This window comes from Heptranchias perlo, chromosome 8, assembly GCF_035084215.1.
Source record: "Heptranchias perlo isolate sHepPer1 chromosome 8, sHepPer1.hap1, whole genome shotgun sequence".
In the NCBI taxonomy this organism is placed as follows: domain Eukaryota; kingdom Metazoa; phylum Chordata; class Chondrichthyes; order Hexanchiformes; family Hexanchidae; genus Heptranchias; species Heptranchias perlo.
The window spans coordinates 34994304-35006864 of record NC_090332.1 but is presented as its reverse complement, the minus strand read 5'-3'; the positions used below and the strand labels follow the sequence as shown (position 1 = coordinate 35006864).

The window sequence follows — 12561 nt, the reverse complement described above, 5'->3', positions numbered from 1 at the left end:
CCTGATTTCACAAAGCCTTTCCACAATCTACAAGACACAAGTCAGGAATGTGATGGAATACTCTCCACTTGCCTGGATGAGTGCAGCTCCAACAACACTCAAGAAGCTCGACACCATCCAAGATAAAGCAGCCCGCTTGATTGGAACCCCATCCACCACCCTAAACATTCACTCCCTTCACCACCGGCGCACTGTGGCTGCAGTGTGCACCATCCACAGGATGCACTGCAGCAACTCGCCAAGGCTTCTTCGACAGCACCTCCCAAACCCGTGACCTCTACCACCTAGAAGGACAAGAGCAGCAGGCACATGGGAACAACACCACCTGCACGTTCCCCTCCAAGTCACACACCATCCCAACTTGGAAATATATCGCTGTTCCTTCATTGTCGCTGGGGTCAAAATCCTGGAACTCCCTTCCTAACAGCACTGTGGGAGAACCGTCACCACACGGACTGCAGAGGTTCAAGAAGGCGGCTCACCACCACCTTCTCGAGGGCAATTAGGGATGGGCAATAAATGCTGGCCTCGCCAGCGACGCCCACATCCCGTGAACGAATAAAAAAAAACAAGTCTTCACACATGTCCCCCAAACTGTTGTCCAGCAGAGTGGTAGGAGTGGTGTGGGCCTGGCGCAGGGAAGGGATGGTGGCGAAAGGGGACATGGAAAGGGGGATGCCACTCAAAGCACCCCCACGTCTCACTCATTGCCCCTTCTCAACCAGTACCCGCAATGCTGCCTCCTCTCCAGGTGGCCAAGTCTGTCCCTACACAGGTGCAGGTGGAGCAGTCTGTGGAGGGGCCCTCACAGGCACCAAAACCCAGAGGGCGTAGGCCCAAAGCATCTAATCAGTCAGGGCATGAACCACGTAGAAGTAGTCAGAAGCGAAAGCCGAAGGTTTTGTAAGCACAAAGGGGATGCACAAGGGTGTTTGACAGTTGGTCGTGTTTTTCATTTATGTTTGCTTTTTGTTAAACTCACATTAAATATTATTATTGTCACCATTACTGCCACGTCTTGGCCATGCTTGACTGGCTTCTGTAATAAGGCCCTTTCATGAGGTTCACCATGAACACCCACACTTGATGCCACCCATTGGGTCACTCTACGGTAGGCGTATGTGTAGTAGCAGGACTGTTTTGTGCAGGGATGGCCGCTGCTCTATCCAGGTCGTGAGGACAGGACTCTTCACACTGTCTGATGTTAGGAGAACCATTCACGTATCAGTGACTCCCTGGCCTCACGAGCAGCCAGGTGAGCCGATGTTCTGTCCATGGGTTGCTCCTGCTCCTCCTCCTCCTCCACCACCTCCACCACCACCTCCACCTCCACCTCCACGTAGGTGGCAGAGGTGGATGGGGCCTCCTCAAGCGGTACCCCTCTCTGTTGTGCCATGTTGTGCAGGGCACAACACAGGGCTATAATGCGTCCCACTATGTCTGGGCATATTGAAGTGCTCCCCCAGAACGATCAAGGTACCTGAAGCGCATCTTGAGCAGCCCTATAGCATGCTCCATTGTAGACCAGATAGCGATGTGGCTGTCATTATATCGACGCTGTTGCTCGGAGGTGGGGTTCCTCAGAGGTGTCACAAGCCACGTGTTCAGGGGATATCCCTTGTCCCCGAGGAGCCAGCCCTTACGGGTGTTCGGTGCGTGGAAGAGGGGCGGGATGTTGAACTTCCGGAGGATGAAGGAATCGTGGCAGCTGCCAAGGTATCTGACGCACACGTGAAGGAATCTCTTGAGGTGGTCACAAACGAGCTGAGTGTTAACGAAATGATAGCCCTTCCTGTTAATGAACAGTCCTGGCCCGTGTGGAGGTGCTCGTATTGCTGTATGGGTGCAATCGATTACACCCCACACCCGTGGGAAGCCAGCCACGGCGTGGAATCCCACTGCCCTCTCCGTCTGGCTGAGATCGTCCATGGGGAAGTTGATGTAGTGCTTGGCCCTGCGAAACAAGCCGTAGGTGACCTTCCTTATGCACTTGTGTGCAGACGACTGAGAGACCCCGACGATGTCCCCGGTGGAACCCTGGAATGATCCGGAGGCGAAGAAGTTGAGGGCAGTGGTGACTTTGACAGCGACAGGTAAAGAGATGCTGCTTGGCCCAGCTGGGAGCAGCTCAGCATGAAGGAGGCTGCAGATGTCTGCGACTACCTGGCGACTGACTCTGCGCCTCCGTATGCACTGCTCCTCAGAGAGGTCCAAGAAGCTGAACCTCGGTCTGTAGGCCCTGTTGCGAGGGTAGTGCCTCCTGCGACGTCGCTCTCTCTGTTGTTGCCCTCCATGCTCTTGTGTAGGTGCCTATGGCGCAGCACTGTGTTGTGGAGCTTCATGTGGCAGAGATGGATGCTGTGCCTGGCAAGGCTGGTGATGTTGCTCGTCCTCGGATGAAGTGGTGAATGCAGTCATGGTGCCCCCACATCCTGACGGTGTAAGTTTGAGGGGGTTCGCAAAGTAGTTAAATATGTTTGCACAGCAGAGCTTTGGGTGGAAAGTATGAACTTTGAGTGAAAACACAAAGGTCTTGTAGCCAAAACTTTGTCTGAAGTTACAGAGTGCCCTGCTGCAATAAATGACGTTTTCTCCCTTCCTGTCAAATAAGCATTAGCATCTCCCACTGGCTGCTGGCTGAAACACGTCTGTTGTAGCAGGGAGGATCCTTCAAAATCGCACCCCTGCCAAAATGTCTCGTCAATCAAGTAGTTCAAGTACCTCAACTATCGGAGAAACTATGCAAATTATCAGCCCACCGTCTTTAATTGCCAGTGGAACTCCCGGGAGGCGCGCCGCACCCGGACAAGTCAATGGGGAACCCGGAAGTCAGCGAGTTGGAGCCAGGCTCTGAACCCACTCGGCATTTTAGTGATTTTCAGAGCCCCCGCCCCCAACGCACCCGCTCCGTCACCCAAAAATCGGCCCCATGATGTGGGTGACAGAGTTTTGGATGATTTGGATTTTAAAGTGTGTGGAGGTCAAGAGGGCAGCAAAAAGAGTGTTACAGAAGTTAATTCTATGGATAACAAAGGCATAAAATAAATGTTTTGGCTGCAGTTGTTGTAAGGTAGGGGCAGAGAGCTTTGAAATTCAGCCAGGGTGAACAGCCTGATTTAGCCCGAGCAAACAGTCAGGAAGGGAGATAGAGTCGGTAGCAAGGGAGTGGAGATTTTGGTGGGCCTAAATTGACGGTTTTGCTCTTCCTGATGTTCAGCTGGAGGAAATTCTGGCTTATCCATGACTTAATATCAGACAGGCAGTTTGACAACGCTGAGACTTTCATGGGGTAAAGGGATGTGGTGGAGATGTAGAGCTGGGTGTCATCAGCATACATATGGAAGCTCTCCCCATGGATGGACAGCATTTCGATGAGGAAAGGGTCCTTGCGAACTCATGAGGTTACTGTGTGCAGGCTGGAGATGCTCTGGTTGTGTTGCGACAGGTAGAAACGGTCTGGTGGAGGTGGACCACGGACAAGAGGTGATGCAGGAGAGTGGCATCATCAATGCCATGGAAAGGTCGAGGAGGACAAGAAGGGATAATGCTCGAAGCTACTGTTGCAGAAGTTATCGTTGCTGAATTTGACCATAATAGGTCAAGCAGGGTAGAAACCAGTTTGTAGGAATTTGAAGAGGGTGTTGTGGATGAGGTGAGCACTGAGATGGCAGACAATGCCACATTCAAGGGCATAGGACAGGAAGGGGAGGTTAGAGATGAGGTGGTAGTAGAGAGGATGAACAGGTCAAGAGTGGATTTTTTGAGCAAGAGATGATGACAGCAGTTCTGAAAGGGACACACACACAAAATGTACAAGACAATTGAATTCCCTTTTTTCATAGGAATGAAACAATGAAAACTTAACATATAATTAAACATTTACCCTCCTAAAGCTATACAAGAACATAAGTTTAATTGGTGTGATTTAACAATTCAAAATACTGATACATCTCTCACGCCAAACAAGAATTTTTTGAATACAACCAAAGATGAACACATGTGGCAGCACAGGGGCAGTTAACACTGGCAATTGCCCATAAGGTGAGCTCCTGATCTCAGCTCTAGTACTAGGGGAGTGGGTGCGGGGTGGCAAACAGGGATGTTCAGAGGAAAGTTCACTCTCATGCACCTTTTAGCAGCTGGTCACAGATCAGCACAGGCAGAGGCCTGGGAGCAGGTTCACTGTCTATCCTCTCGAAAGGTGATAGTACATGTGCTCAAAGACCAGGGAGAATTCAAGGGATTAAAATTACCTTTATTTCTTATAAAATGAACAAAAAGTTTAAATGTACCACAATTTCATCATACATGTCAAATATGTGCAACGTACTGTAACAAATTACCTTATCTTTGTCCCTGAAAAGTGGTGCCTTCTCCTTTGGATATCTTGGTTTCATTGAAGGTTCATAGCACACCAGTCGGAAAGCCTTGCTATTTTTTAAGTAGGTACTGATCCAATGGGCAGCTTCATCACCACAATCTCTGCCTTCTATATCGCATCCCCACACTCTTACAAAAAAAAAGTTTTAAAATCAATACAAATGTGTTTTATCGGATACCATCTTGGGTTAAGAATTCCTTTGGTCCCTACGTGTAAGCCTGCTTGTAAAGATTTCCTGTTTGGTATTTCTAGCAAAACTGTAAAAGTGACCAGAGGAATTCGCACCCTCTTGAGGAAGAGATTTAATCAAATCGTGTTCTACAGCTTGTTCATTTCTGTTCTTCCATCAAAATCAATAGAAGTGTAAACCAGCAATAGGTTTCCATACTGTTGTAAGATTACAGTTCCCTAGTACTCCCATTAGGTAAGGCTGCTGGAAATTGTGATCATGGCAGAAATCTGAATTTTATCTTTTGTTGCACGATAATATAATCAGACTATGATCATACTACAAATTATATTGGTGTGAGGCACTTCTTGTTAACAGATGCCAACACTGTCATTTTCACTGATGCCACTGCAGCAGAAAATTACAAGACAATGTCCTCCTCATATATTAAGCTTAATCCTTAATGTTTTAGAATATGGAATGAAAATCCAAAATTTAATCTACAACTCTTGTCCCATTGAGACATAAAATCAAGTATAATTAATTACAATTTTAAAATATTTTTTAAAATCATGCCATAGCACCAGCCTATGCCACCTTTACCTAGGTGCCAGAGGTGAAAGACAAATATTGTTTTCAGCACATTAATCTAATTCATTGCACCACAAAGTCCGCCTCTGTATCAAGTGGTTTTTCCTCCTTTAAAAGCTCACAACTGATAAGTCTGCTTAATGATCCCTTTGAAGCAGAGCACTTCAGGCACAGGCTATATGCTTTGATCTGGCCACCTGTAGATATGGGCAGCAATAAACACTGCCTATTTTATGCACAGAAATATGGAAAACTGTAAATAGGTTACCTGCACATCTTCACAAGATTTGACGCTGGCAGTTTCAAAGGGACCCTCAGCTCTTCCATTTCTGGTGCATTAAGGCACAGATAGCCGTTCTCATTGGATATAGTGACAAGCACCAAAGTAGGCTCCACCCTACCGGTAATCATATGCCAATTCTCGTCGACTATAAGCCAATTTCTAGAACATAAAAAAATTGAACCTTATTAGGAGATCTAGGTTCATCTAAAGAAGTACAATAGCACAGCTTGTGGTCTGAAGAGCCATAAGAGAGCATTTCTGTCTTCTTTACTGTACAACCTGTTTAAAACCCACTCCTCTTTGGCTCAGGAAAACAAGTTAAGTCAATTTAAATGGGATATGATTAAAACAAGTGATTTAGTGTGGTTGAACATCCTGCAAATTTCTATATTTTGCACAATTGTTTATCCTGGTACTGCAATTTTGATTTAAGAAGTCATGAGCCAGTGAAAATACTGCTTTCTGAGTGGATCTGACCATATCAAATCACTTGCTCTAGATATGATTAAATAATTTTTGTGGCAATTTTTGGCTTTTGTCACTCAAGTGTTATTCAGCCAACCTCAGTTGTGGAGGTATTTATCATATCACACTGCTGGAAGGTGGATATCCTCTGACATTGTTAGCAATTGTATAACACAAATCATGCACTGTCCCTCAGGCATGAAGTGCATATTGTGGAGCAACTTTACCAGTCTTAAATTTAGTCTCACACACCCACACAACGAACATGCCTAAACAAGCATAATCTCCACTCTCTTGGACTTAACTCCTCTAATAGGTCATAAAAACAGAAAATGTTGGAAATACTCAGCAAGTCAGGCAGCATCTGTGGAGAAAGAAACAGTATTAATGTTTCAGGTCAATGACCTTTCGTCAGAACTCTGATGAAAGGTCATCGACCTGAGACGTTAAATCTGTTTCCTTCTCCACAGATGCTGCCTGACTTGCTCAGTATTTCCAGCATTTTCTGTTTTTATTTCAGATTTCCAGCATCCGCAGTATTTTGCTTTTGATTTTCCTCTAATAGGTCCTTTTTCTGTGTCTCTCCAATCACCTTCACCCTTTCTATCCCAACAGAAATTAGCAAAATATCAGTGAGATCAGTTTTGAGTGCCTAAATTGTCATATCCACCATTCATGCAAACATTGTTTCTCAAATAAATACCAACGTTGTTTGCCATTCTTTGCCTAACAACCACCCATACTTGAAGTTATTGATAAAACTGGAGCTTCACAATATTTTGTTTCCTGTCACATTGCTCAGATAAAAAAAATGGTTCCTAAACACAGATCTCTGACTTGTTAGATACCCTTTCTATCCACACAAAATTATATTTGTGTGCACCATCTACCAATAAATCCTTATTACCTCATAATGGAGCAAATCCAGACATTTTTAAGTTTACACTTGATCTGTCTGTGAGGAACACCCCAGATGCACTTGATCACTGAATGTTGGTTAACCTCTAGGTCAATATTACTTGGCTCAGATGTTCCTATTTCAAAGGTTAAGCCTATTCATCTTCCATCACTTTCCAAGGTGCTTGTTGCAATTCTTCCATCAGCTACTCTAATATCCCCCTAACTGAAGGACAAGGTGATATGGGCTCAGCTGAGGCTCTAGGTCACCTGTCTTTAGGTTACCTTCCATCTTATTTTCAAATTACTTTACCTATTTTCTCACACCCTGTTGATCCTTCCCAAAAAAAATCCATAATTTTCCTGGTAATTCTTACAATGTAATCTGTAGGTAGAGGCAGTGAAATTATTCCATTAATGGTATAATTTTCAGGACATGCCCAATTCTTCAGAGCATCCACACTGATAGGGGAAGTTAAATAGGTGCTGACTGTTAAAAAAGGCATTGGTGCTGAGGTTTTTTTAGGTGACTGTCACTTTGAGTATATTTTTTTTTAAGCGTTCAATGATGCATAGTGCTTCAGGACAGTTATGCTGAGGCAGTTATCTTGGGAGGTTTACATTTAAACTGTCAGTGACTCAGCTAAAGTAGTTTTGCTATTACACCTTTATTGTTTACATTCTATTTTCCACCAAAGTGAGATAAGAAGCATGCATCATGTGACGTCTGGGCCATTTATAAAGGAACGGGAAAGGACTTGCATTTATATAGTGCATTTCATTGCCTCAGGACATCCCAAATCACTTTACAGCCAATAAAGTACTTTTTAAAGTGTAGTCATTGCTGTAATGTAGGGAAAGTTATGTTATGCAAACTATATTAGCATGTTTATAGAGTTAGGAATCTGGTTAAACTGCTGCAGGAACTCACTTGCAGCCAGCCATCTTAAACAACAGATGTCAGTCCTAAAGTTCCCACAGAACAATGCAAACCCAGTCAATTATATTGTTACACATTACTACGTAAAGGCAACATTACGATGTATATATTGATTCTTATTTAAATCAATATTATATTCATTAATAGGCAGCACCTGCAAAAACTTATTATATCAATTTTATTTTGATATATTAACACTTAACAGGCCAAGAGTAAATTTATTTTTGTCAAATTTTGTTAGATAACGCTCCTGTGAAGCGCCTTGGAACGTTTTACTATGCTATATAAATGCAAGTTGTTTTTGTTGTTTATGTATCCTAGCACACTCTTGCACAGTACACCACTGACAAGTATACTGTTCGATCCACAACTCTTCCTGTTTTGACATTCTTTTGTTAATTTTTTCCACTTTTCTCCTTTCCTCCTCTAGTGAAGGCTTTTGACTCATGTTGAATTCCACAGGCACCAATTGTACTTAAATGCCTGGCCAGGTAGTTATTTGTCATGCATAAACTGACAGAGTGACTGTTGACATGTTACTCATATGTGTTGTCAAACAGTCCAGCCTGATCCAGTCTGACTCCCTATATTCACACAAGCACACTTTCCAACAGGGATTACTGGACAGCAATCAGAAACAGGAACCCTGGCTGACTTTTCCCTAGGAGCACTCAGTAGAATTATAGCTCCCTTTCTCTCACCTTGGCTCAGATCAGCTCATTCAACACGAACAAAATCGAACCCATGATTTTGCAATTTGCTCCCATATCCAAATTGGACAGTGGGAACAGGAAAAGCAAGAGACCAGGTGAGTAGAGTGTTTCAAGATTCGTTTTTAGAGAAAAATTGATTGTAAGATTAGGTAGACAAGAAATAAAAATTACAGTAAAAAAAACAAAATATAGAGAATTGAAAAGGAGGGCAAATAGGGAGAATAAAGGGAAAATAGGATGAGCAGAATTGAAGTGTTTAAAACTATTTAATATTCTACTCCTGACATATGAGTCATTTTTCAAATTATAACATTAGGGTTTGTTTCAGCATCACAGTGCACAGGACAAAAGAGAGAGAGAGAGAGAAAGATAGAGAGAGAGAGAGAAAGAAAGAGAGAAAAACATATTACCCAGACCCTGATTGCTGTGCATGCAGACACTAAAGGGATAGAAAGTGACTTGAATTTTTTTAATTATTTTTCTTTCACCTTATGTGAATACAGTAATCTGAACATGTCTTTTTCCAATTACACTCCTCTGTTTTTAAAAGGTACAGAACTGTCACTAAAGACACCCAAGACTGTAATCTTGGCTTATTGTCCCTCCTCAACATCTCCACTGCTTTCAACACCATTAACCATCTCCTCCACCTCCATGGTCCACCTTCACAAAACTATTCTCTCGCCTGCCTCCATTCCTATCTGTCTCAAAGCAGCCAATTTACATCTCCTCAAACAACTGCATGGTTCCCCATACCTACATGGTAATCTGAGATGCACCTCAAGGCTCCATCTTCAGTCCCCTCTTTGTTTACTATCTATTTGCTACTCCCAAGCAACAGAATCACAAGCACAGGATCAGCTTTCACATATATGGCGATGATACCCACCTCTGTGTCACTGCTACCATTGACTCTAAGGTTGTAGATGTTCTGTGCAACAATCTGTCCAGCATTACGCCATAGATGATTCAAAAATTTCTTCAGCTCACTAATAGAAAGACGTACACTATTCTTCGATTTCTGATACCATCTGCATACCTCCAGCTCCAGTTCCGTTAACCAGTCCAGCTGCCACCTTAAGCTGGACCTTGGCAATCTTGCTTTCTGCTCCTTCCCAAGCTGAACTTTTTACCCTACATCTAGTCAACCTTTCCACCTCTGGAACCTTGCCTATTTGTGCCTCTACCTCTTGCCGCCCCTTGCCAAACCTCTTAATCCATGCCTTCATCACCTCAAGGTTTGATTTCTTAAAATGCCCTCCTTACTAGCTCCCCCTCCTCCAACCTTCACAGCCTTTAGTTAATCCTGAACTCACACAAAGTTTGGACATCCATTGTCCCTATTCTTGTCCAACTTCACTCTGTCCACCACTGTCAAAGTACCTGTCCTCATTTTCTAATCCCTCCACTGCACCTATCTGAGCAATGTTATCCAGCTGTATGTCCCAAACAACACCCTCTACTCCACTGCCCCTAGATTACAGCTTGTCCATTGCTCGCTCAACCCCACAATGTAGATCACAGATCCTTCAGTCACTACACCTCTGCTCTTTAGAACTCCTTTGAAAAACGACTTCAAGTTGCTACTCTCTCCCTTCCTTCAAAAGCCTCTTTGATCTTGGTATGTTCTAATGTAGGGCGTTTTCAGTCTCTAGCCTTAGTAACTGGATGTGGAGATGCCGGTGATGGACTGGGGTTGACAATTGTAAACAATTTTACAACACCAAGTTATAGTCCAGCAATTTTATTTTAAATTCACAAGCTTTCGGAGATTTTCTCCTTCCTCAGGCAAATGTTTCAAGATCTCCTTGAAGCCTACGCATTTATACATATTGAACAATAATAAATGGTGTTTACAGACTGCCTCTGCAACTGCCCGTTGCCAAGGCAATCACCGTGTTCAGACAGAGAGGTGTTACCTGCAGAACCTCCGAATACACATTCAATAAAAAAACAAACAGGGAAAAAAAAACAGAGAAAAAAAAACACAGAGAGAGGCAGAAACATCCGGAAGGCAGAGAGAGCCAGCAAATGACCCATTATATTAAAAACAGATAACATTTGTTCGCTGGTGGGGTAACGTGTAGCGTGACATGAACCCAAGATCCCGGTTGAGGCCGTCCTCATGGGTGCGGAACTTGGCTATCAATTTCTGCTCGACGATTTTGCGTTGTCGTGTGTCTCGAAGGCCGCCTTGGAGTACGCTTACCCGAAGGTCGGTGGATGAATGTCCATGACTGCTGAAGTGTTCCCCGACTGGGAGGGAACCCTCCTGTTTGGCGATTGTTGCGCGGTGTCCGTTCATCCGTTGTCGCAGCGTCTGCATGGTCTCGCCAATGTACCATGCTCTGGGGCATCCTTTCCTGCAACGTATGAGGTAGACAACGTTGGCTGAGTCACAGGAGTATGAACCATGCACCTGGTGGGTGGTGTCATCTCGTGTGATGGTGGTATCTGTGTCGATGATCTGGCATGTCTTGCAGAGGTTACCGTGGCAGGGTTGTGTGGCGTCGTGGACGCTGTTCTCTTGAAAGCTAGGTAGTTTGCTGCGAACGATGGTCTGTTTGAGGTTGGGTGGCTGTTTAAAGGCGAGTAGTGGAGGTGTGGGGATGGCCATAGCGAGGTGTTTGTCCTCATTGATGACATGTTGAAGGCTGCGGAGAACATGGCGTAGTTTCTCCGCTCCGGGGAAGTACTGGACGACAAAGGGTACTCTGTTGGTTGCGTCCCGTGTTAGTCTCCTGAGGAGGTCTATGCGATTTTTTGCTGTGGCCCGTCGGAACTGTCGATCGATGAGTCGAGCGTCATATCCCGTTCTTACTAGGGCGTCTTTCAGCGTCTGTAGGTGTCCATCGCGTTCCTCCTCGTCTGAGCAGACCCTGTGTATTCGCAGGGCCTGTCCATAGGGGATGGCCTCTTTGACGTGGTTAGGGTGGAAGCTGGAAAAGTGGAGCATCGTGAGGTTGTCCGTGGGCTTGCGGTAGAGTGAGGTGCTGAGGTGCCCGTCTTTGATGGAGATTCGTGTGTCCAAGAAAGAAACTGATTCTGAGGAGTAGTCCATGGTGAGCTTGATGGTGGGATGGAACTTGTTGATGTTATCGTGTAGTCTCTTTAGTGATTCCTTGCCGTGGGTCCATAGAAAGAAAATGTCGTCGATGTATCTGGTGTATAGTGTTGGTTGGAGGTCTTGTGCAGTGAAGAAGTCCTGCTCGAACTTGTGCATGAAAATGTTGGCGTATTGGGGTGCGAATTTGGTCCCCATGGCTGTTCCGTGTGTTTGGGTAAAGAACTGGTTATCGAAGGTGAAGACATTGTGATCCAGGATGAAGCGGATGAGTTGTAGGATGGCTTCCGGAGATTGGCTGTTGTTGGTGTTGAGTATTGATGCTGTCGCAGCGATGCCGTCATCGTGGGGGATACTGGTGTATAGTGCCGAGACGTCTAGCTTTCAAGAGAACAGCGTCCACGACGCCACACAACCCTGCCACGGTAACCTCTGCAAGACATGCCAGATCATCGACACAGATACCACCATCACACGAGATGACACCACCCACCAGGTGCATGGTTCATACTCCTGTGACTCAGCCAACGTTGTCTACCTCATACGTTGCAGGAAAGGATGCCCCAGAGCATGGTACATTGGCGAGACCATGCAGACGCTGCGACAACGGATGAACGGACACCGCGCAACAATCGCCAAACAGGAGGGTTCCCTCCCAGTCGGGGAACACTTCAGCAGTCATGGACATTCATCCACCGACCTTCGGGTAAGCGTACTCCAAGGCGGCCTTCGAGACACACGACAACGCAAAATCGTCGAGCAGAAATTGATAGCCAAGTTCCGCACCCATGAGGACGGCCTCAACCGGGATCTTGGGTTCATGTCACGCTACACGTTACCCCACCAGCGAACAAATGTTATCTGTTTTTAATATAATGGGTCATTTGCTGGCTCTCTCTGCCTTCCGGATGTTTCTGCCTCTCTCTGTGTTTTTTTTTCTCTGTTTTTTTTTCCCTGTTTGTTTTTTTATTGAATGTGTATTCGGAGGTTCTGCAGGTAACACCTCTCTGTCTGAACACGGTGATTGCCTTGGCAACGGGCAGTTGCAGAGGCAGTCT

At 45.1% G+C, this 12561-nt stretch overlaps 1 protein-coding gene across 1 annotated transcript in view; it reads right to left on the bottom strand.

The window, feature by feature from the left end:
- The window catches only part of marc1 (mitochondrial amidoxime reducing component 1), a 58968-nt gene that overhangs the window by 44965 nt on the left and 1442 nt on the right, over positions 1-12561 (bottom strand). The window contains exons 2-3 of the mRNA XM_067988959.1: positions 5410-5583; positions 4344-4509 (exon numbers count right to left, since the gene is read on the bottom strand). Of these exons, the coding sequence (XP_067845060.1) occupies positions 4344-4509; positions 5410-5583 (340 nt within the window). The remainder of the gene's footprint in view (positions 1-4343; positions 4510-5409; positions 5584-12561) is intronic.